The sequence below is a fragment of the Balaenoptera acutorostrata genome, chromosome 4 (genome assembly GCF_949987535.1).
Source record: "Balaenoptera acutorostrata chromosome 4, mBalAcu1.1, whole genome shotgun sequence".
Classification (NCBI taxonomy): Eukaryota; Metazoa; Chordata; class Mammalia; order Artiodactyla; family Balaenopteridae; genus Balaenoptera; species Balaenoptera acutorostrata.
Window position 1 is genome coordinate 82,861,210 of NC_080067.1, and position 25,183 is coordinate 82,886,392.

The 25,183-nt window shown below is 38.7% G+C and overlaps 2 protein-coding genes across 11 annotated transcripts in view; one reads left to right on the forward strand and one right to left on the reverse strand.

Moving 5' to 3' along the window:
- Positions 1–943, reverse strand: part of SLC49A4 (solute carrier family 49 member 4) — a 125,327-nt gene extending 124,384 nt beyond the window's left edge. For 4 of the 5 annotated variants that reach the window (XM_007175648.2, XM_057545420.1, XM_057545423.1 and 1 more), the window contains exon 1: positions 316–943. In XM_007175648.2, the coding sequence (XP_007175710.2) occupies positions 316–667 (352 nt within the window). In that variant the 5' untranslated portion in view covers positions 668–943. The remainder of the gene's footprint in view (positions 1–315) is intronic. The other variant, XM_057545421.1, reaches the window with a different exon arrangement.
- Positions 845–25,183, forward strand: part of HSPBAP1 (HSPB1 associated protein 1) — a 52,210-nt gene continuing 27,871 nt past the window's right edge. For 2 of the 6 annotated variants that reach the window (XM_007175627.3, XM_057545418.1), the window contains exons 1-4: positions 845–2,268; positions 12,839–13,024; positions 22,041–22,222; positions 22,482–22,586. In XM_007175627.3, the coding sequence (XP_007175689.1) occupies positions 2,211–2,268; positions 12,839–13,024; positions 22,041–22,222; positions 22,482–22,586 (531 nt within the window). In that variant the 5' untranslated portion in view covers positions 845–2,210. The remainder of the gene's footprint in view (positions 2,269–12,838; positions 13,025–22,040; positions 22,223–22,481; positions 22,587–25,183) is intronic. The other 4 variants (XM_007175626.3, XM_007175629.3, XM_028164878.2 and 1 more) reach the window with 4 other exon arrangements.

Sequence of the window (25,183 nt, forward strand, 5' to 3'; positions counted from 1 at the left end):
TCAAAGCATCAGTCATTTTTGTCAGGTGTAAAAAACACACATAGCACGTGCACGGGGATGCTCTGATGTCCAAATATGCAAAAACTTGAACATTTAGAGATCACTTAATCCCTGCTGTTGCATAATTGGCCTTGATGAAAACATAGTATCTACAAAGAAGCCTTCCCTCATTTGTCGCTTTGGGGACAGGGTGTTCCTAGTCAGGAATGGGATGCCAGCAACATTCGGTCACCTCACACAACCCCTAAAACGAAGCCGAGGGAGGCGGCTTCCCAGGAGTGACATCGCCGGCCGGCGCTCCCGGGACCCCCTCACCTCTCTTGTCCAGGAGCCACATGAACGCGAAGCAGGGCATGAAGCCGATGGGCCCCCAGAGCACGAGGAGCGCGATGTCCCAGCTAGAGAAGCCGTAGGCCTGGCGCGCCGAGTTCTGGATGGGGCCCCAGGTGTTCCAGACCAGGCCCTGCACGAACCCCAGCAGCGAAAAGAGCAGCAGCACCAGCCAGCGGCGCCCGTACACCCTCCCGGGACTCGGGGCTGCCGCGGGCAGTACCACCGCCGCCGCCGCCGCCTCCCCCCTGCTTCTCCAAGCAGCCCCCGGCGCAGGCCCGAGCCCGGGTCCCAGCAGCGGTTGCCGCTCCTCCTCGCTGCTCCAGCCCGAGCCCATTACGACGCGCGGCCCGCGGGGCCGCTGCCCAGCGCGGATACTGTCAGAGAAGGTGGACGCCGAGGTTGCTTTGGTCGCCCTCGGCCTCGCGGCCGCGTTGCTGCGCCTGCGCCGCGCGAGCCGGCCCCGGTCCGGGAGGCGGGGCAGGTGCGACTGGCGAGGAGGGGGCTGGGGTGCGGGAGCCGGGCTAGCCTCTCGCCGGGTGGTGGAGAGGAAACCTCGGCGAGAGAGGGAGTGGAGCCGGTGTCCCAGAGCGGGGACCGGGAGAAATTGGGAAGGCAGGGAGGAGCGCCGCTGAGCCCGAGGAAAAGGAAACTCCCGGAGGGGCTGTAGTACAGGAGGCTGGGCTAGGAACCCGGGATTGCTGGGGGAAGTGTCCAAGTTTACGTCCTGTGCCTAATAACTCGGAGATCTCCAATCACTTAAGCCATATATTGCTTGCTTATATATTGGGTTTATTCTCATTTCTGTTGGGTTTATAACTTCATAAATTAGAGAGGGAGATAGGATAAGATTTAGGCGTAGTAGGGAACCCAGAGGATTGCCGCATGAAAATCATTTGTTTTTTATGTACAGTAAGTACAGCCTTGTTTAATCAGCCATTTTTTGTGTGCTTTACATACCCAATGAGGAAATTAAAAACGAGTCAATTTCATTCATGTATATATACGATATAGATCTCTTTCTACTCTTTTGCCTGTTATTAATAGAAAAGCAATAAAGATATTTTGATTAAAGCTGGAGGATTTTTGCCCCCAAATGACCTAGATTCATCTCCAGTTATTATGATTTTGACTACACGAAGAGTAAACGGGAAGAGTGGAGGTTGTCGATCTCTTGACCAAGCAACCGGTTATTTTGATACACAAATCCAAAAGCCTGACAGCTGTCGGTTAGTGTCCTTGAAAACCTAAGTCAAGCGATTTGGCTTGTTTTGGTCGGGAAATGAGTCACAGGCAACTCAATTAAAGAACATGTGCCTGAGGTTCACATTGCCCGGTAGCCACGAAAACCAGGTGGAGTCATTTTGCTGCCAGAAGGGCAAGAGAGTCGGGAAGAGAAGGGGAAGAGAAGCGTGAGCTCTCCTGGTATCCAAGGCTAAGAGCGACTGCAGAGTAAGCAAACGCAGAGCCACTTTCCACTGCTCCGAGCCCCACAAAAAAGCAAACCATTCCCTAAAACTCCAATACTGTTGGGAGGAAGAAAGCGCCAAGGCGAAAAGGAATGACTGGAGGAAAACCAGAAAAGAAGCCAAGAAAACTCTACACCGGAAGACGATTACTGTCTGGGGAAAATAAAAACCACCACAACCGCGATCACGTGCTTACATTTCCACCACTCAAGAATCAAAATAAACCGCGTGACCCCGCCCAGTGCCCGTCACGTGACTTTCACGCTCGTGCCGCTTCCGGAAGAGCCTGGTAGCAACCGCTGCGACTCTTTCCTGTGCTGCGGCTTCAGACCCCGGGTTTTGACCTCTCTCTGACCCGGCTCCCGCTCCACTTCACTTTTGGGTTCGGGTGGAGCCCGTGTAGTGATCTCCATGGCAGCAGACTCCGGGGCGATCACTAATGAGGACTCTGAATCTGGAGAGGAAGAAGGTAGGTGCTAGGCAGAACTCAGACCGTGAGTACCACCCTGTACCAACTGACTCTTGGCACCTCTCATGTGGCCCTTTGTCTCTTCGGCCCTGCAGTAAGCTATGAGGAAAACTATTTGCTTTCTAGTGAACGTGGCTTTTTTCAAATTGTAGCACCCAGATTTTTGATCATCGTATAGGTCCAGTATCTCTCCTTCCTGCCAGTGCTGTTTCACACGTGAGGGTGTTGTGACTGTTACAGTGGATTGAACCACCCTTGAGATAAGTGGAGATATCTGGGACTTTTGTGAACAGGAGTATGATTTCAGTGGAATCCTGCTTTAGAGAACGGATGAAGTTTGAAGGCCGGTGAGCCTGAGATCCCTGTTAGCATTTATTGAATGACTGCTCCGTGCCTGGCACTGTTCTGGGTACTGCCGTGGGATCCAGAGACTTTTGATTGTATATAACACTGCCTTTTCCGGGTTGAGTAGAGGGACCTAGAAAGGAAAAAGAATGACTAATGCCTGGTAACGTGAATACTATTAGTAGTGCACACTGAAAAAGTCCTGGGCAAATTGATGACATTATAAAATGAAAATGGTCAACCTCTTGAGTATTCACTCAGTATGGGCCTGAGATCCTTCTGATCCTCTGTTTCTATAGTAACCTTACTTTCTTTCCCCAATGACAATTCCCCAAACTCTTTATATCCTCTCTTCATCTCTTCCTCACTTCCAGCTGATGACTTTGCATGTCAGGTCAACTCTGCATCTAACCTACTTTTTTCCTCCTCTATCACACTTTTGTCCAAATCATCCACATTTCTCACCTAAACCACTATTGTATCTTCAGGCCTTGTGTCCCCATTTCCTTTCTTGTGCCCCTCCAATCTCTTCTCCATTCAGTGGCAAAAAGTGACACTCTCTTACTCAAAATTCTTCAGTGAAATCCATTGCACTAAGAACTTAGGTTAAAATCCAAACTCCTAACCACGGCCTACAAAAATCCTTGGTCTGGTTTCTGCTGATGTCTCCAGGAGCATCTCTTGTCACTCATCACCCCCTCTGCTCTTACCTGCTTTTCAAATAACTGGCTTCTTAGTCTTCAGATTTTAAGGTATGTCACCACCTGAGACCTTACCAGATTAACCTATCTAAAACAGTCATCGTAGTTTTCCCCTGACCCTTAACCCTAGATGTTTTATAATACGGCATCCTGCTTCCTTCATTTCACTTATCACAATCTGTAATTACTTGTTTATTATTGTTTCTTCCCTTAGACCTTAAGTACCTTGAGGGCAGAGCATATATCTGTGTTATTCACAACGTTTGCCCAAGCAGCAAATACAATGTCAGGCTCCTAGGGGGTACTTAATACATATTTGTTGAGTGAATGAATAAGAGAACCCCATGCCAAGTCCAGAGGCAGGAGGAGAAAGAGCATGGCATAGTCCAGGAACTGAAAGAAGTTGGTATAAGGAATGTAAGAGGGATCCTGAAGGGCACCTTATACCAAGTTAAGGAGTCTGACAGTGTGAAGCCTTTGAGAAGCTTTAGGTGGGGGAGTAATGGGGGAGGAACACAATAAGATTTGGTTTTAGGAAGATCACTGCGGCTGAAGGGTGGAGGATAGCTTGGAGGGAGAAAGACTGAAGGACAAGGTACTTAAACCCCCTTAGCCACAGCACCCTCCTCTCTAAAGTGCATAACTATTGTGAAAATTAAAGATACTTGTAGATCATCTAGCATAAACGTCTGGCAGGAATTACATATTCAGTAATGGTAACCATCTTTATTGTTAATAAAAAGTGCTGGCGTTGGTGACTGACTGATGTTGAAACTGAGAGAAAAGAAATTGGAGATATCTCTGAAATTTTTCAGCCTGAAAAACTACATGTAAATTAGGAACCTGAAGAAGAAGGAGGTGGCTGGGTGCACTGTTGAGTTTTAATGTGAATGCATAGCATTTAGGTTTGGGAGGATAATGCAAAGGAGGATGTTAAGCATGTAGCTGGGGAAGAGGAGGTTTTTATTCAAATACCATAAATTCACCCTTTTAAAATGTTTTTTAGTATGTTCACAAAGTTGTGCAGCCATCACTACTATAATTCCAGAACATTTTCATCACACCAAAAAGAAACCTGGTTCCCTTTAGCAGTCACTCCCCATTCACCCTCTCTCCATCCCCTGGCAATCACTAATCTACTCTGTCTCTATGAATTTGCCTGTTCTGGGCAGTTCATATAAATGGAATCATATAATATGTGGCTTTTTGTGTCTGGCTTCTTTCACACAGCATAATGTTTTCAAGGTTCATCTATGTTGTAGCATGTACCAGTACTTCACTACTTTCTGTGGCTGAATAATATTCTGTAGTATGGATATGCCATATTTTGTGTATCCATTCATCAGTGGGCATTGGGTTTCCACTTTGGGGCTGCTATGAATAATGCTGCTATGGACATTTGTTTACAAGTTTCTGTAGGAACATATGTATTCAGCTTCTCTTGGGCATATATCTAAGAGTGGAATTGTTGGGCTATGTGGTAATTCCATATTTAACTTTTTGAGGAAACTGGTGAATCTTAATCTTAAAGTCCTAAGGAGGACTGATGAAAGTATGGATTTGCTCCCCTGAATAGTATAGCATGCGTACACATTTTTGCAGGTGACTTCAAATTTTTGTATTAAAGGATTCTCCGAATCCTATCTGTGGAACTTTCAACCCTATTTTAAACTGTCATCCTCCCCAGAAAAACCACTTTGGGGTGACTGCTTATTACCATTTCAAAGTAAGTTAAATGGGCAAAATCCTACTGGAAGAGAAGACTTTGCTTTAAATCAGATAAGGTTTATGTGAATAAAGGGTAAGAAAAATACATACATTAAATAAATGCATGTGAAAGTTTCACTCTGTTTAGTATAGTAACGAATATTGTAGGGGTCATAGAAAAGGTAATTTTTGAGCAAACTTATTACCACTCCATTATCCAAAAATATTTGAATGTACACTCTGAACAGGAGACTCTTTTGTACAGTGAGGTTGAAGACAGTTCTTGCTCTAAAATAGCCTATAAATATACTTTGTGGGAAAAGAACACAGATTAAAAGACTTGCAGTATAATACATATTCGCACGGCAGGAGGCAGTTAGATGGGCTGTAAATATTACACGCATTACATGCTTTGGGGGTGAGAGAAGAAAGAATGAATACAGATTGGATTGGTCTGTGCTTCTGCGAGTAATTTGAAGGTTTGGCTTACAGTCCTCAGTCTGCACGCGGCCTCAGGTCCCACAGGCCCACTCTAAAGGACTTGAGCGCTCAAGAGTTCTGGTGTCCTCGGGGGTCCTGGAACCAGTCCCCCTCGGATACTGAGGGACAACTGTAGTTTGAATATGGAAATGAATGGAAGAAGTTGTTTCTGGCGAGGAGAGGCCAGGAGTGGAAGTGAGTGGAGAAAAGCCCAAGGCACATAGGGGGCAGAGGGTGGGGAAAAAAGCGAGGAGACAGACTGGTGCTACTGGAGTGGAATGTGCAGGGTACATAGCTGAAAGGAGGAAGATTATGTCCTTGGAGACCAGAGAGGAGCAGGGTGAACCAGAACGTTGAAGTGAAGAAGAAGGAAGTCATGGGTTTCACTTTTCTCAGAAGAATAGGGTAAGGCACCCCCCTGAGTGAGGGAGTGGAGAGAGGTATTGGGGATTTGAGAGTGAAGAAGCTTTGTCAAGTTGCTGTTGGGACAGGGGTGATTAGGAGTCAATTAGTGGTGAATAGAGTGATCGGGAGCTGGAGAGGGAACCCGTGGAGGTGAGCATGAAATCGTGGAACTGATCCCTTTGTTTTGAGACTGCTGTGAGCATGCTCAGTAGTTCATTTTACAAAAGTGGAGAAAACAAATGGTTAATCTTAGTAAAGTTTTATGCATTGTTAAAAATGAGCTGTGAATTCAGAAAACATTCATTTGGTGTTAGTTTATGCCAAGCCCTGGTGAGTAATGTTGATAATGCGGAGGCCATGCATGTATGAGGGGAGGAGGTATATGGAACTTTCTGTACTTCCTCCTAATTTTGTTTTAAACCCAAAACTACTCTTAAAAATATGAACTTAAACAAACAAACATGAAACTACTTACTGTTAAGAATCAACTCGAACTCTGAATGTGAGATGTTACTTCTAGGATCATACATTGGTTGAAGCGTTTCAGTGAAATTAAAAATCAATACTTTGAATCTGTCTTTCAGACTGAGACTGTATTTGTTTCCATTGGGCTCTGATAGTTTAAAATTTTTTTCTGATTAATTTTTTAAATTGAAGTATAGTTGATGTATGATATTATATTAGTTTCCGGTGTGCAACATGATTCAGCATTTTAACAGATTATACTCCATTAAAAGTTATTACAAGATAGAGGTTCCCTGGTGGCACAGGGGTTAAGAATCCACCTGCCAATGCAGAGGACAGGGGTTCAAGCCCTGGTCCAGGAAGATCCCACATTCTGCGGAGCAGCTAAGTCTGTGCGCCACAACTACTGAGCCTGCGTTCTAGAGCCCGCGAGCCAGTACTACTGAGCCCACATGCCACAACTACTGAAGCCCACGCCCCTAGAGCCGTGCTCCGCAACAAGAGAAGCCCGTGCACCCCAACGAAGAGTAGTTCCCGCTCACCGCAACTAGAGAAAGCCTGCGCGCAGCAATGAAGACACAATGCAGGCAAAAAGTAAAAAATAAAAAAAATAAATCTTTTAAAAAAGTTATTACAAAATAATGGCTATAATTCTCTGTGCTGTACAATATATCCTTGTTGCTTATCTATTTTATACATAGCAGTTGTATCTCTTAATCCCCTACCCCTAATCTCATAGTTTTAATTATAGCCAAGTTTATGCCTTGGTGAAGAGAAGGATGCATCCTTTCTAACTGTTGTTCCAGTCCTGCCCAAGGAAATATCTCATTCCAGAGTTACATGGACTTGACTTTCCTATGCAGCTGACACTCCTGCATAACTGGGTTTATTCCTTTTCAGTTAGAGGTGCCATACTCTCCATGTCGTTCTTGTTCTCATTTTTGAAAAGGGCAGGAGGAGGCAGGGAAGTTTGAAGAAAAACACAAGCCTGTGTGATCTTAAAAAGTGAAAAATTCTCATGCTAGAGCACTTGTGTAATTTACATGTAGCTAAGGTACTTCATATTTGGTAACGATAATATTAGAAAAACAGAACTGTTCAGTATTTTTTAAATTGTGACAAGAAAACAACATAAAATTTATCATCTAACCATTTTTAAGAGTACTGTTCAGTAGTAAGTGTATTCATATTAATGTGAAACAGATCTCCAGATCCTTTTTGTCTTGCAAATCTGAAACTCTGTACCCGGAAAATAACTCCCCTTTTCTCTCTCTCCTCAGCCCCAGGTAATTGCCATTCTACTTTCTGTTTGAATTTGACTATTTTAGTATCTCATGTAAGTAGAATAATACCATATTTGTCTTTCTGCAACTGAGTTTTTACACGTAGCAAAATGTTCTCAAGGTTCATCCATGTTGTAGCCTGTGACAGTATTTCCATCCATTTAAAGGCTGAATAATATTCCACTGCATGTATAAACATTTTGTTTATCCCTTCATCTGTCAATGGATGTTTGGGTTGCTTCCACCTTTTAGCTATTATGAATAGTGCTACTATGAATGTGAGTGTCCACATACCTCTTCAAGACTCTTCTGTTGAATTTTTTTTTTTTTAATTTTAAATTGCATTTCTTTTTTTTTAAATTTTTATTTATTATTTATTTATTATGTTTATTTTTGTCTGTGTTGGGTCTTCGTTTCTGTGTGAGGGCTTTCTCCAGTTGCGGCGAGTGGGGGCCACTCTTCATCGCGGTGCGCGGGCCTCTCACTATCGCGGCCTCTCTTGTTGCGGAGCACAGGCTCCAGACGCACAGGCTCCAGACGCGCAGGCTCAGTAGTTGTGGCTCACGGGCCCAGTTGCTCCGCGGCATGTGGGATCTTCCCAGACCAGGGCTCGAACCCGTGTCCCCTGCATTGGCAGGCAGATTCTCAACCACCGCGCCACCAGGGAAGCCCTGTTGAATATTTTTGATGAAAAGAGATGAAATAACCAGTTTATTCTGAATTACGGAAAATTTACTTAGTGGAAGCTGAAGAAATGGAAACATTTTGGTAGAAATTTTGAAGGTACTTTGAAACATTTTAAAGAGCTCCAGTCTTTGAGGCACCAGTCTTTCAAGTATTAACTTCACTTAAAATATAGATTTACTTTTCTTGCTTTAGGTTTAGGAACTTAAAAGCACTATGAGTCATTTTCTGGTTCATAAATGGATTAAAATGAGGAGGAGAAGACAATTTTCTGGGTTAACTGGGCAAGAGTTACAAGTGTAAGAAGATGGGAAGAAGAGGATGGTAAATGTCCAGCATGTAACTGTCTCCGGTCCCCAGCCTGAACCTGGTTGGGTGTTCACTACCACACTGAGCATTGGTATTGGCAAGGTCATGTCAACACAGCCTCAACACTTTGTGGTTTCTTCGTCGGCACCACCTTCTAGATCTTGAAATTCAAAGGGTTTATGACAGTTCAGCAGCAGCAGAATTTTCTTAGTTCGTATTGACATTTTAAAATAGTGACTATAAAATTAAAATCATCTTTGGTGTAAGTTTTACCATTCGGTCTTCAGTCTGAACACAGTCATTTTGTTAAGTAGTACTTGAATAATTCCATCAGCATTTTTCTGACCTGGTCTAAATGTTCATTATTTTTTACCCTGATATCTACCATTCCAGATGGTAGATGACCCTTGTGTGTATATACAGTAGTCATCAGATTGATGAAGCCATCATAGGCTTACCTGTATGTATTTAGAAATAAATTAGCTCCCAATGCTAGGACCCAATTTTTTGTTCATACTGTATCACTGTGGTGAGTCTCTGCATTGTAACTTGAGGCTTACTCTGATGTCACCTTCTGAAAATTTTTTAATAAAATATAAAACTATTAAATTTAAAATTAATAGTTATTAAAATTATACCTGACATGAGGAGTGAGTTAATTTCAATTTCAGGATCTTTGTCTTTGTTGTATTCTATCAATATTAGGAGCGTATTCTGGAAACTTGGTATTTCTTGTCTTAAATTCTAAATCTCAGATACAAATCCAAGCCAGATATTAATTGACTGAAGCCAGATTGCTAGCAAATTCAGAGAAATTAGGTTTCAAATTATCTTGTCCTTTGCATTAATTAAAGAAAAAATTAACTGAGAAAAAAGTAAATTGCTTTTTGATGGTGTTTCACCATCTCCAAAGAATTGTTACCAAAGCTGTAATAAATCGTCTGAATAACATGCTACATTTGGAGGGAGAAGAGACTATTGTGCAACACCTAGATCACTAATCATTTTTCCCAGCAGTTTCTAAGTCATCTAATTAGAAATTGCTACTTGTTGCAAGTTTAGACCTAAATACATTTACTCTTTAAAGGCTTTTGAGGTTGCTTCAGAATTTTTATAGCTCTTTGCAAATATCCCTGGCATGGAATGACTGGGTGCATCCCTAGGCTATTTAATTAATACAGTGTAGATTGTATTCTTCTTTAAAGAAAATTGTAACACTTAAATTTGTTAATTTAATAGCCCAGTTCATTGTTGATTAAACGATCAGAACCCAAATTACTTTTATCTCACAACCAGCTGATTGTTTTATTTCACTGATAGGCCTGAAATCTGCAAGTATGCTAACTTCCTGTTATGGTGAGCATCCTACTGATCTACTCTGCATACGCTTTATAGCACTTTTCCTTCATTTAGCAAATGTTTGAGCATTTAATATATTCCAATCACTGGGCCTGGTACTTTCTCAGCAAACTTTAGTTTTTAGGGTCTCCTATTAAATAACCTTTGGGATGTTTGGCATGTTTTGATCAGATCATTAAATACTTTTTTAGAAAATTTAATGTTATGTTAGAGGAAAAAATATTTATTTACTTCTTTGAAGCTCCTCTGTCAAAACACTACTCATGTGTTAAGAATGCCCAGGTACTTAGGTGTACAAATGTGAGAACTGTTTTGAAAACATTCAAAGCCATGTGATCTACTGGCTCTGATTTAGGATAAGCAGCATAAATAAATCGTCACCCCCAAAGGACTGGTGCTTCTATTTTTCTTTGCCCTTTAAAGTTCTAGAAGCAAAATGTTCAAAGCTTGAACATTTTACAACCGTAGAACTGAAAGAATGTTACAGTGAATCAGCCATGATTCATCCAGCCTAAGCCACAGAGCACTCTCTAGGGAGAATATGGTTGAAAACCATAGCCCCAGAAGGCAAGGTGCTATACCAGTTATGAACTAATAACAGAGTTCTGTCTATGAGTTAGTGTATTTATGTGAAAGGGTTCAGGGGATAGAATTTTGCTGGCTTTGGTTCAGGGGCACAAAGATGGACATCTTTGCATTCTTTCAGCCGGTGTTTGCAATTTCCTGGGCCTTTCTTTTATCTGTCGAGATGGTTAAACATGATGTCTGTTTTCCAGGCAGGATATAGGAGAGGAGGATAAGGGGGAAAGGCTGACTCAGCAACTTCCAGATGTATCTCTGGCCACTCCTATCTGCAAAGGAATCTGGGAAATGTAATTTTTCAGCCGCTCCCATTGCCCAAAGTTCTGTTAGTGAGGAAGAAGGAACTAGTAGTGGGTAAGGTAGGCAACTAGCAATCTCTACTATAGGTATTAACTACTCCCCCCACCACACATACAAACATGTGCACAAACCAGAACATTCCTCTCTCCCCAACAGCACATGTGGATTTATTATCTATGGATCCATCTAAAGCTTCCCTGCACCAGCTTATCTTTTCGGGTTATACTGTCTCTCTGTTTTTAGTGCTAGTGTAAGTCCTACAGTTTTAATTCTCTGGAAGCAGGATTATGCGGTAGAAAGAGCATTGGACTTGGAATCAGGGAACCTGACCTATAGTCCTGTCATCACTGGTGTTTTGACCTTTGATATCTGAACTTCCATTTCTTCATTTGGATAATGGAAATAAAATACCTTCTCTACCTGTATTTTACAGCCTTCTTAGAGGATCCAATGAGCACTTTTATTTTAACAAAAGTGTGTGGCAAATAGTAAAGCCTTATACAAGTAAATATATGGTATTGTTATGATGATGATGATCAAAACCAAACTCTCATCTTCCCAACAGAAGGAGATGTCACTCCTAACCTTTCTCTCGTGGCAAGTCACAAAGTCTGGAAACCTCAGTCTTCCTTACAGCTGCATCTGCCTCCTACCCCACATCTCTTCAGTCATAATAGTCTTTGACGTCGTTCTCCTAGTATTTCTCCATCTCTACCATCTCTGCCTTCCTCACTGCCACCCTTTGTTGTTCAGGGCCTTATTACCACTATTCTCACTTGGCTGTTGCAATAACTCTCTGAGTCAGTTCCAGTCCCTACAGCTCCACACATTTCTACAGAGCCCTCATTTTTATTGTTAATGAATTGAATGTACCAGGGGACTGTACTATGGGAGAAATATTTAGTAAATTATTTTTCTACTTTTGAGACATTTGGTTGTTTATATTTTCAGGTTTTTTATTATGGTAATAGATATTTTATGCATATGTATGTACATATATATAGTATAAATGAATATGTATGTAGCTTATGATTATTTTGTTAAAAGCAAATTCCTCTAACATGAGTTATTAGGTTAATGGGTGGTTCTTTGAGACTTTTGCTTCATTTTCCCAGTTGTTTCCCAAAGGGTAGTACTAATTTATATGTCACAAACAACAGGTATTATTATGAATGTATTGCAGCTTTTCATGGTCTAGCAAAACTTTAAAAATATATAATAAAAAATGTGGCTTGTCCATTTTCATACACAGGGAATCCAGGCACTCCAAGTCCAGGAAGACTTGGTATATTGCAATCTATTGCAAATATTAATCTTTACCCTCCTATCCGGGATTAACATTCTATGATTGAAATTTATTGAAGTCCTCAGTAAGTCACAGTGTTAGTTTGTGCATATTCCCTTGTACAGTTTATAGATGCAGTCAGAATCAATGATTAACACTGATATCCACCCTAGCACATATTTTATCTTTTTAAATCTTGCAATAAAATAATCCCCTCTCCTGCTCCCCATCCACTGCTGTATGAATGCGGTAGTCTTTTTGGCAAGAACATGTGCTATATCAAGTAGAGTTATTGCTGAGTCCAGCAACTCTAGTTGTTCAAGAGTAGGTTCCATCAGCATTTCTTACATAATTCTCTATTTAGGAAATAATATTTTCAAAAAATTGCATCTTTTAAATGTATATAAATACTTGGAAAGCCTTTTTAAAAAAACATTTTTGACATTGAAGATTGTAAATATTTTCCAACATTTACAATTTAATATTTGAGAAAAATCATTGAAGGATTATGGCCCTTTGAGGCCAAATATTTATGTAAACAGTAATAAATGAAGAGTAAATGCAGTGCAATTACACAGAAAGATTTGCCATAATAGAAATGATATTAGCTATTTATTCTTCATATTATATGAAATAACTTTTAAGTTATTTATTTCTCTCCCTAGGTAAACATGTCAAACCTTTTACACCAGAGAAAGCGAAAGAAATTATAATGTCTTTACAACAACCTGCAGTCTTCTGTAACATGGTTTTTGATTGGCCAGCCCAACACTGGACTGCAAAACATCTTTCTGAGGTCCTTCAGGGCAAGCAGATACGATTCAGGATGGGAACGAAACACACAGATACAGGTAGGACTACAAGGAATCATCATCATAATGTCTCTTCAGTAGCATTCCCATATTCTCAACCGTGGTTTCTTTATTTCTAGAGAATCCTTTATTTCGAATCCTCTTTTGGACCATTTTCAGATAGGAAAACTTCATTAGAGATTTTAAAAGGACAGTTTAAGATAATTTTTTAGACTAAACAACCTATAATTTATAACCCCACATAAAATGTATTTGTTCATGTATCATGGTTCATTGATCATAGTAGACACTTAATAATAATAAATATTTGTTAATGTGCTATTATTTATGTGATTGAAAGAGACCAATACTAATCTAACAATCCCTTCTACTTTTGACTCATGTACAATGTGTCCTTTTATTTGTCGCCTCACTCACTATTTATAGTGCTCAGTCTGGGTGTAATTTTATCTCTCTGCTTTATCAGCTGCCTGACCTCTATTGCATTACATAAATGTGAAACATATGTGAAGCTGTTTTTTTCATCCTCTTAAGCAATTTGATTTTGCCAGCTCCCTCTTCTTCCCTGAAGACTTGTAACAGTTTGATTTTTTGCCTTAAGCCAGATAAAGCAATTACTGTTACTCTAAAAACAGTTAGTTTATAGGAAAGAAAGAGTTTACATTAGAAACTGTTTCTAATCTAAAGAAGTCCATGACCACTGTCTGGCTTCAGAATATGTGTTTAACTTCTATTTAAATATGGGTAAACTTGGTAGTCTAGAAATTCATAGTGTTTTAAGCATTGCTGTGAAGTGGCTCTAAGAATATCTATTAATAACTCAGAAGGAACCAGAAAATTACCCAGTTTCTCTTCCAGCTTCTCCAAGCTTAGTTTTCTCATGTTGATCTTCTAGGATATCTCATATAATTATTGGGTTTTTGGTGTCTGGAACCCCTTTGTACTCCAGTGACAGGTAGAGCAGGATTAATAGACCCTAAACTCTTTGGCATCTCATTCTAGTCACAGACCAAAATGTTTATTGTATTTTTAAATTAAATGCTAGACCAGCAGCAGCTATGTAAAAATCAGCTTGTGCTCTTTTCTTCTTGATTTTAGTCAGATAAATTTTCCACTCATTGAAGTGTCTGTTAAACAATAATTTGAAGAAAAATAGAAATTGTAATTTTTTCACCTCCTGGTTAGACTCCAAATACAATACTACTACTAAGAGCTATTGAGAACTGTTGTGTCAGGCACTGTTCTGAGGGCTTTATACATATTACCTCTCTTAATCTTCTTCAAACCCACTTGGAGTGGTACTATTATTATCCTGTTTTATAGCGGAGATACAGTAATTTGACATTTTAAAGTTACTACTCCAGCATAGAAGAAAAAGGGAAGTAGAAAGTCTCTGCAATTGAGAGAAACTGCTCTGAGTTTTTACTAAAGATAATTTGTTCTTTTTTAAAATTCAGATGAAATTCACATAAAATTCACCATTTGAAAGTATACAATTCAGTGGTTTTAGCATCTTCACAATGTTGTGCAACCACAACCACTATCTAATTCCAGAACATTTTCGTCACACTGAAAAATCTGGTTCCCATTAGCAGTCACTCCCCATTCACCCCCTTCTCCAGCCCCTGGCAATCACTAATCTACTTTCTGTTTTTATAGATTTGCCTATTCTGGATATATATAAATGGAATCATACAGTTGTGGCCTTTTGTGTCAAGCTTTTTTCACATATCATGTTTTCAAGATTTACCCATGTTTTAGCATGTATCTGTATTTTCTTTTAATTGCTGAATAATATTCCATCATATTGATAAACAAAATGTTTATCCATTCATCAGTTGATGGACGTTTGGGTTATTTCCACATTTTGGCTATTATGAATAATGCTACTATGAACATTTAGGTACATGTTTTTGTGTGGACATATGTTTTCACTTCTCTTGGGTTAAACCTAGAAGTGTAATTGCCGAGTCATGCAGCAGCTATGTTTAACCTTTTGAGGAACTGCCAAACTGTTGCCCAAAACAGCTGAACCATTTCACATTCCCACCCCAACGTGTGAGGGATCCAGTTTCTCCACATCTGTGCCGATACTTATTCCATTTTTTATTCTGGCCATCCTAGTGGGTGTGAAGTATTATCTCATTATAGTTTTGATGCATTTCCCTAATGACTAATATTGTCAAGCATCTTTTTATGGGCTTATTGACCATTTGTATATCTAATTTGGAGAAATGTCTATTCAAATCCTTTGCTTGTTTTCTAACTGAGATTTTTTGTTTTTATGTGTGTTTCTTTGGGGGTTTTTTGTCTTTTTGTTGTTGAGTGGTAAAAGAGATCTTCATATATTCTGGATATTAACTCTTATCAGATATATGACGTGCAAATATTTTCTCCCATTATGTGGGTTGTCTTAATAATTTGTTCTTTTTAAAGTTATTTCTTTGAGTATAAATACAGTACTTCCACGAGCAGTGTAGGGTAGTGATGTAAGAGATCTGACTCAAGTCAGATTGCGTGGGTTCAAATTTTGACTTACTCTGTGACTTTGAGCAAGTCACTTAACTTTTCTGTATCTTAGAAATGTTTTTAAGATTAAATGGGTTCATATTCATTAAACATTTAGAACAGTGCCTAGCACATAGTAAATGCTCAAAAAATATTATTTAAAAGTAGAAATAATTTAAAAAATTAAAATATACCTTCTCATTTGAGAACACTGGAAAAATGGGAAGACCCAAAGAAATTTAAACACACTTAGTCCTATTACCAAGAGGCAATCACTAATTACATTTTGATATATGTCCATGCAAGCCTTTCTGTATTTTAAACATAAAATTGTGTTAATTTTAACAGCCTGTGTTTTCTCTTTTTTTACTTAACGTATTCTGAGCAGCTTCTCTTGACATTAAATATGACTTTTAAATGGCTACCTAATATTCCATTGTATGGTAGTACCATAATTTATTTTTAAAATTCTTCTATTTTGCTTAGATTGCTTAGAAGTTCTAAATTTATAAATAAGACTGTACTGAGCATGTTTGAAAGTAAATCTTGTCCAAGTTTCTGATTGTTTCCCTAGGATAGATTCCTCGGAGAATGACTGGGTCAAAGGGTGTGAACATTATCACCAGGAGCAGCACTATCCAAGAAGCTTCTTATGCCAGAAACCTCTGAGCCATTCTGGTGGCCTCTCTAAGCGGTGTCTGGTGACTTACACCCGAAGTATCCAGCATCCACCTGCTTCTCTGTCCGAGGCCATCCTCCAGTTGGGGTTACCCTGCTCTCTCACCTCCGTGGTTGCAGTAGCCTCGTCCCTAGTCCCTGTGCACTCCCTGCCCTCCCGCCTCAGCCATTCTTCATCCTGAAACCAGAGACAGTTTTAAAAAAAGAAAAATCTCATCTTCTTTCCCTGTTTAAAACCCTTAGATGGCTTCCCATTACCCTTAGGCTAAAGACCAGCATTTTTGTTATGGTATAGGAAGCTCTGTTTGCCTCCTCAGCTTAATTCCTCTTTCTGAGCTTGGGGCAAAAAAGCATTTTTTCCAGTTTTTGTATTTCCAGAGATTTGCTTTTTCTTACCTCAGGGCCTTTGCATATACAGTCTAGCCGTTCTTCTCTCTTTTCCCACTTCCCCTTACCCTAGCTTTACCTAGTTAATTGCTCTGCTTCCTTCAGATCTTGGCTCAAAGGTCGTTCCCTCATGGTAGTCTTTGTGACCGCATCTCCCTCCCTCACCCCCCAAATCAGGTGTTACTATTAAGTTATCTCAGAGCACCTTGTATTTCTGAGTAACACTTAGCACAATTGTAATCACATGGTTAGTTGTGTAAGTAATTATCTGTTTAAAGTCTCTCTTCCCCTCAAGAGGGCCACCTTGTAAGGGCCAGGGCCATGTCTCATTATTGGCTGAGCACCTAATATCTGGATAGTCAGACATCTATGGAGTGAAAGAATGAAAGACCTTTGATACGTGAGGCCAAGTGCTTTGCAGAAGGGTGGTTTACATTTACTTTCCTTTCAGAACATGCAAGGGTGCCTGTTTGGCCACTCCTTTGCCGAAACTGAAATTTATGTTTTTAAAAAACTATCTTGTTGATAGGTGAGAGATGGGTGTCTCATGACTTTAATTAACATTTCTTTGCTGGTGATGTTGAACATATGTTCGTGTTTATGAATAATTGGTATTTTTGTCTGGTAATTGTTCGTTCACTTACCCTTATTAGGGTTTCAGGGTTTGGCGTTTTTTTAATAAATAAATTCCTTATGTTAATATTAAGAATACTGTGTTTGTTTACTAATGTACTAATGTACTAAACAAATGTTTCCCAGTTTATTGTTTGACTTTTGATTTTTGCTTCATATTTTTTATAGTAAAGTCAAATAATATTTCATTAATATTTTTATTCTTATATATTTTATTTAGAAATTCCTTCTGTATCCTGACAATAGATAAATGTTCTAATATTTTCTTCTAATAGCTTAATGATTTCTTTTTTACATTTTACTCTTTATCCATTCCATATTTATTTTAGTATGTGGCGTTCACTGACTTTTTCCCAAATAGTTAAGTTGGAAATAACATCTTTATTGTAGTACCATTTACTGAATAATCCTTTTTTTCCCTATTGACTTTGAAACCATCTTTATTATATTACTATATTCTTGTATATTCCAGCATCTGTTTTTGGACATTTTATTGAGCTATCAGTTTTGGGGCCAGTAAAACACTTTTTAAAAACTATTTTAGCAACTGGTATATATTTTAATATTTGAAAGAACAGTTCATCCTCCCTAATCACTCTTCTTTCTCAGTATTTTATTAGATACAATTGAATTTTATTCCTCTAAACGAATTTTAGAATTAAACAGTGCGCCCACATTAAACAATGAACGTTGCCTGCCCTCAAGCCATCAGCCACTGCAGCTGCCTCCCCTCCCCCCATAATGGTGCTCCCTGAGGGGCATTCGGAACGGAGAAAAACAGGATCCTGGCCCTAGATAGTTAAGATGCATATCAAAGCAATAATATCAGTGAGCCGAGACTTTTGCATCTTCCCATCCATAGAAAAGCACTAAAATCATTAACTTGAGATGTCTGGTTTTTTTGTAATCAGCAGTAATCGTTTGATGTTCGACTCCTTTTCTTTTTTTCCAGGAAAACTCCTGTATATCCTGGCACCTCCCTTACCTCTTTAGAACAGTTCCTCAGAACATCTGAGAGGCCGTCTCCCAGACTATAGTCCTCACTAAGATACCCGAATAAAACATAACCTGCAACTTTTAGGTCATGTGTTTTTCTTTTTTTCTTTCAGTCAACAGGATTTTAAATGAAAATTCACGAAGTGCTATAAATTACATAATTTGGAAAGAATCTACCTTGTGACAATACTGTATCTTCCTACACAAGAATGTGTAATCTTCACTTACCTAGTTTGTTTCACCTCAGTAAAAAGATTTGGGGGAAAAAAAAAGATTTGGAGTTTTCATATATGTCTACAAATTTCTTAAAATATTATAAAATTTTTATAGCTGTTAGGAAATATTTTTGCCTCTTTTGTTTTTCAAACTGTGATTGATACACAAATAAAAGCCATTTATTTTTTGCATGTTTATTTTTTATCCAGCCAGTTAATAGTGTACATAGTTTTTTAGTTTATTCTTGTGGGCTTTTAAGTAAGACAGGCATATGATCTTACAAGCAATGATAACTTTGTTTCCTTTCTATTGAGCATATTTATTTCTGTTTTAGGTCTTGGTTAGAATTTTTCTAGAATGCTTGAAATAATAGTATTAATAATTAGCATATTTGACTGTAATGTGTCTCTTTGTTTATTTTAGGAAGCAGATAATGACATCACAGTAGCTCTTTGAAACATTTTGGATCAGATTCATTTGCCAACATATATTCTCAGTGACAACACTATACCTCAGCTGGCAGTGATTTGGCAAGCAGATGTAGAAATAATCCTAAACATTTGTTGATAGGGAGTGGAGTAACAAGTCATACTCAGTACCCACATTCCAATTGTTTCTTGCTTGTGAAGTGATGAAGTCTAACAAAATGGAGAAATATTTGTTTCACTGCTGTGCAAAAAATATTTTAGGACTCCCTTTTATGAGAGTCAAAAGCCAACTCAATTTATACACTATTTCCAAATCCTAAACTCAGTTGAGCTTCCTCTTACCTAACATTTTGACAGTAAGTAGGCTGAAAGTTGCAGCTGCCTAGGCTACTTTAATGTTAAACGAAAGAACAATAATAATCAAGTTAGAAAGGAATAATTCCATTGCATAGAATAAACTAAGAAAAACAACTGTACTACCCAGAAAGAAATTGTCATGATAACAGAATGAAAACAGTGCCTTTGGTGCTATTATTACCAGGAACGGGTGAAAAGATTCTATTTTGAAATCACTATGTAAAGGAAAAAGTCTGTCATCTTCATTCATTCCATTCATTGTAATTTTCCCGACAGTAACAGTTCTCACGTGTAGTTTTTTGCATTTTTAGATTTTCATTCTTTTAAGTACAGAACTTGCTGTGACAGAAAATGAAGTCTTCTGATGACGGTGCAGTACAGATGTGCCTGTGAAAACTGGTCATAACTGAAAAGTCCTCAGTCTCCCCTAGGGGCAGGTGGCTCAAGCAATGGCTTTAGTATTCCGTTGGATCAGTTGGATTGAATTCTGTGAAGTGGAAACTTACAGGACAGTAGAATGCGTTCAGGCTCACATTGGAGCTTACTGAAATGATTTAGAAATGATTCCAGCACCAAGCAGCTTTCTTGCTACATGGGTTTTTGTTTGTTAAAAAACCGTGTATTCCAATGCTGTTATGGTAAATTCTTGATGATGATGTTGATAATATTAAGAGCTTTTATATATTGATGGGTCAGTGTGTGCCAGCCACTATTCTAAATGCTTCTCAAAAATTATCAAATGTAAATAGTTCTTAAAGCTGCAGGGTTTTATCTTTTAGATAAATGTAGCCTAGTAAAGTTTTCCTGCTTCTTAAAGTCAGGTGACAAGTTGATGAAGTAAATGAATTAAGGGTGACACACACCCTCCCCTCCATTTATTTCTCTGCCATTATAAGGTTTTAGGATAAAGAGAGGAAGGAGAATCGTGATTGGGATAATCCTAAACAGTTTGGGTAGAAATGGATGGAAAAGATAAAAGATGTTTGAATATCCTTTTCTTCCTACTACCAATTCAGGTAACTTTTAAAGTGCCCCAAGTAAATATATGAATGAATAATAAAAAGTACTAAATAGTGTCTAACTTTTACTGAGCGTCTGCTATGTGTCTAGCATTGTACTAGACTGATTTCCATGTGTTAGATCTACATCTCCTCTTGAAAGGATTTCATGTTTTCCAAAATAGATCATAATCAGGTTTCTTGAATATTAACATCCCAATGTACATTTAAAGTATTCAGCTAATTGTAAAAAAAAAACTCATTTCATCACTATTTAGAAGAATAATTCTGGAATAAATGAGTTCTACCCGTAATAACAAACCACTATGGACGGACAGACTGTTCTTCAAGCTTTCCTGATCAACCCTCATCTCCGTGGTCTTTGCCTTTTCCTAGGTGTCTGTGGCACAAAATTTGGCATCTAGTTATATGATGCCTCAAATTCCCTATTATTCTGGTTGAAGTTTTCTTTTTATCTAAATATAGTCTAAACTCAAGAGTATTATCTATTTCTTTTATGTTCCTGCAAGCCTGAGCACAATGCTAGTTACAAATTAGGTACTTAATAAATGATTCTGAAATAAATGGGTTAATGAATAATTGAACAGACTTTAAATTGCCGTTGTCTACTTAATGACTGAGGAGCTCTGTATGATAAATGTGCAGTATAAAGTTGAAACTTTTCAAAAGACAGTTTTTTTGTTGTTGCCTTTTTTTTTAAAATTATTTGAAGAAGTAGTTCTCAAACTTTTTGGTCTCAGGATTCCTTTAGACTTAAAAACAATTGAGTACCCCAGTGAGTGAGTTTTTTTGTCAATGTGGGTTATATCTAGTGATACTTAGCATTATTAGAAATTGAAACCGAGACATGTCTACTTAAAGAAAAATGCTCAGTGTAAGAACTGTGAGTTTAAGTTTTATTCGGTGTCTTAAAGGACTGTAGCACAGGAGATAGCCTCTCAGGAGCTCTGAGAAAACTTCTCCGAAGGGTAAGGAAGAAGCCTGTATACATATGATTTTTGGCTAGGGAATGTGTGCAGTCAAGCAGACATCTTGGTAAAAGATTACTGCTAGTCACAAATAACAAATATCTACAGTTAATGATTTTAGTGCTTTTCTTTAGGAAGATGCAAGAGTCTGGGGTCATTGAAGTTCTTCCCGAGATATACCTCTCACTATCTACGAGGCTTGCTTGTCCAAAGCACAGAGCATGCTGTTATGGTCTTAATTTCCTCTATCTGAAGCACAGAGTGTTTCATCCTGTTATGTCTTAATTTCCTTTGAGAGTGCACTGGTTGGTCAGTGACTGCAGTGGGTTACGACTTAATCCTTGTAGAACTGTTTGGTGAGCAACGCTCTTTGTTCTTCTTTGTTTACAGACATTTAAAAATATAAGAACATAAGCACATAGTTCACTAGCTGTCGGAGCAGTGACGTCAACACAAGTTGTGTAGCCCCTGGAAAACTCCACCGTACTCTTGTGAGAGAATAAGTGTGAAAAGGGCAAATACTGTCGTAGTATTATTATGAAAATAGTTTAGACCTCACAGACCCCTGAAAAGGTCTTGGAGAAGTGATAAACTAAAGTATTCCACTGGATTACTGCATCAGGCTATAGAAAGGGTAGTCTTTAATCTTAAGGTTAAAATTGTGTTTTTTACTTTTAAATTTAATCATGAGTATTGTTAAGTGTTGTAAATGGTTCTAATTATTTAGCAAGTACATAATTAATTTCTAATTAATGTTAAATAATAGTTAATACTTCTTGGTTGAAACTATCCTCATTTAAGAAAACAACAGTATTTGGAAACTGTGTTCAATGTACTTTTAAAGTTGGGTTCTCTTACATTGCAGCTCCTCAGTTTGAAACCACATGTAGTTACGTAGAAGCTACACTTGAAGAGTTTCTGACCTGGAACTGTGACCGATCTAGTATTTCTGGACCGTTTAGAGACTATGATCATTCCAAATTCTGGGCTTATGCTGACTATAAATATTTTGTCAGTTTATTTGAAGACAAGACAGATATTTTCCAGGTAAGTCAGTACATTTCTTTTAATCATAGTATAACTTGTTCTTGAGAAAAGATCACAAATTAGAATCTCCTTGGTACTTTTTTCCTCACTGTCTTTTTCTCTGAAAAGTAGTCACCGTGAGTCTTGACTATCCTATTGACTCAAGCCCAAAGATTTGTTCAAAGGAAGTATAATGTTTGGCCTACAAAGATGAGCAGCCTTCTTATTATTTTCCTAGTCACCAAACTTCCTGCACACTCTCTCCTTTGCCTTTAAACAGCACCTGAGCCGATTTGGAGTATATCAGAAACATAGACTGTGTGTACAACTTCCTTTCCTCCTGACCTACATCGAAGTCCTTGTTCTGTCAGTGAGGCAGATGGAGGTACAAAGCTGATTACATGAAGAAGCATTCAAGCATTCCTAGAATCCTAGAAGCCTTCTGGGCTGCTGCTGCCATCTCTCTCTGCTCTGGGGTGTTTAGTACAGGTTTATGGCCTGAAGCAGAGAGTGCTGGGCTCCCAGTGTTTGACTGTAGAAGTCCTGCAGAAGGATGGGGGTGCTTGCAGAAGTAAGAATGTGGAAGTTCTCTGCCATGCGTTGACATAACTGACGGCAGTTTGCAGACTACCATATCCTCTTTTCAAAGTGTTTTCTACCTCAAACTGCCAGTTCAGTTTGTGGGGTGATTTTGCAAACTCCCTGCTCTGGTTTCTGTGTGTCTTAGGCATCGGCCAGGAATGGGAGTAGTCCCAGAAAGCTGTTTGAATGACTGCCTTGCCCAGCATCAGGTCAAGGTTCTAGAGTCCTTCATCCTGCCCCTACAGGATATATTTTGCCATCACAGCAGGCTGTTCACCCTCCTGCTCTTCTCCTGCCGGTCACCACCACTCTCCCTCTGGACTTTCCTCTCATACAGGCTGATTGTCCTTGGACTCTTGAGTCATTTTCCATTCAGCTTGTATTTTTTCTTTTTCACTTTGAGTGAAGGTTTGGATGCTGGTGCTTTCATAGTTATAATATTATCATACAGCTATCAATACTTTGTATCTTTCCTTTATTAAATTTTTTAATATTTTACTTAAATTTTGGTTTTTGTAAAAAAAAAGGAAAAACACATCACTTGCCCCATAATTGTTAGTTGAGGATACTTTTTTTTCTCACAACAATAAAAGAAATGCATTGGTTTTGAAAACATTCAGTAGATGTTTTCTGAATCCAAAGTCTATACCAAATCTATTATTTACTCATTTTTATTTATTTATTTGTTTTTTCCACACACACACACACACACACACACACACACACTGTATTTTATTTTTACAAGAGATAAATAAACTGACACCAAGCATTGTAAATGGATGACCACAGCAAAAGCAACAGTGATTGCAATTACCAAACACGAAACACACTCATACTATGTCATAATATTGACATTCAGTCCTATTTACTCATTTTTAAATGATAATTTTGAGGTAATTTTTTTAATAACCTTAATTGTGATTACTCTATGGATCTTTAATCCTAGACCTTTTAGATATCATAGTTAACTTTTAGAGTATCTTATTAATATTTCTCATACCCTAACCCACCCTGTATATTAGACTAGTACTTTATTACTCCATATTTCAGGTAAAACACTGTAATAGTAATATTTATCAAATACTCATACTTGGTGCTTTTCTAAGTGCTTTACCTTTATAATTCTCACAGTAACCCTATGATTTAATAATTATCCCTATTTTAAGAAAAATGAGGGCTTCCCTGGTGGCACAGTGGTTAAGAATCCGCCTGCCAATGCAGGGGACACAGGTTTGAGCCCTGGTCTGGGAAGATCCCACATGCCGCGGAGCAACTAAGCCCGTGCGCCACAACTACTGAGCCTGCGCTCTAGAGCCCGCAAGCCACAACGAGCCACAACTACTGAAGCCCGTGTGCCTAGAGCCCGTGCTCCGCAACAAGAGAAGCCACCGCAATGAGAAGCCTGTGCACCACAACGAAGAGTAACCCCCGCTCGCCGCAGCTAGAGAAAGCCTGCGGGCAGCAAAAAGACCCAACGCAGCCATAAATAAACAAACAAACAAATAAATTTATAAAAAAAAAAGAAAAGTGAGGCACCAAGAGGTTAAGTAAACCTTTTCTGAAATTATACAAGTAAGAAAAGAATAACCTAAGCAGTCTGCCTCCACGAGCCTTAACTACTGTACTATATGCCTGCAGAGGGTCTGGATACATTCAGTCCTGTGAGGACTCCCAGCTAGGATGAAGGACTTCTGTCTGTGCTGAATCTAGGCTCACTCTGCCTTGGGTGAATCTCTAATCTGACCCCATCAGTTGTTCTGTTTCAGGCCAGGCATGGTAGCACTGTGCAGAAACGTGACCTATTGATTAAGTGTGGGTATAAAAGGCAGCCTTTTGATAATGTGCTGGAATTCTAATTGAGCCCTTATAAAATATGATATTTTTAGTTAATGAGTTTTCTTCAGCTCACATTATGGTGATTAATTCTCTGGATTAGAACAGGCAAATCTGCTATGAACAACCAAGTCCATTAAGATTATGTCATTTTTTTATCTCAAAGTTTTCTGAGCATGAAGTGATCTTATATCAAAGGTACCTAAGTTGTTTTACTTTTACCACTATAATTCATTCAGTCACTAAATCTTACTTCTTATTGTTTCAAGCCTTCTTCCATCTGTCTTAAAATGGTGGGTAGTTAAACATTAAAACTGATAAATTTTTTAAATGTTTATTTAAAATAAACTCATTGTATGTGAATTTAAGTGACATTTTTATGAAAGTAATTATATTCCAAATTTCTTTTTAATGTTATGAGAGTAGTGGCATTGTTTTACATTCTTGTCTCTTTAGTGTCTGGCTTAATAGAAGACAGCTGGTTTCTTCTGTCTGCTTCATTCAGTCTTGCGATTTGTTGGTTTGTTTTAAGTATATGAAGAATATCTTGCTTTACACAAATATGCA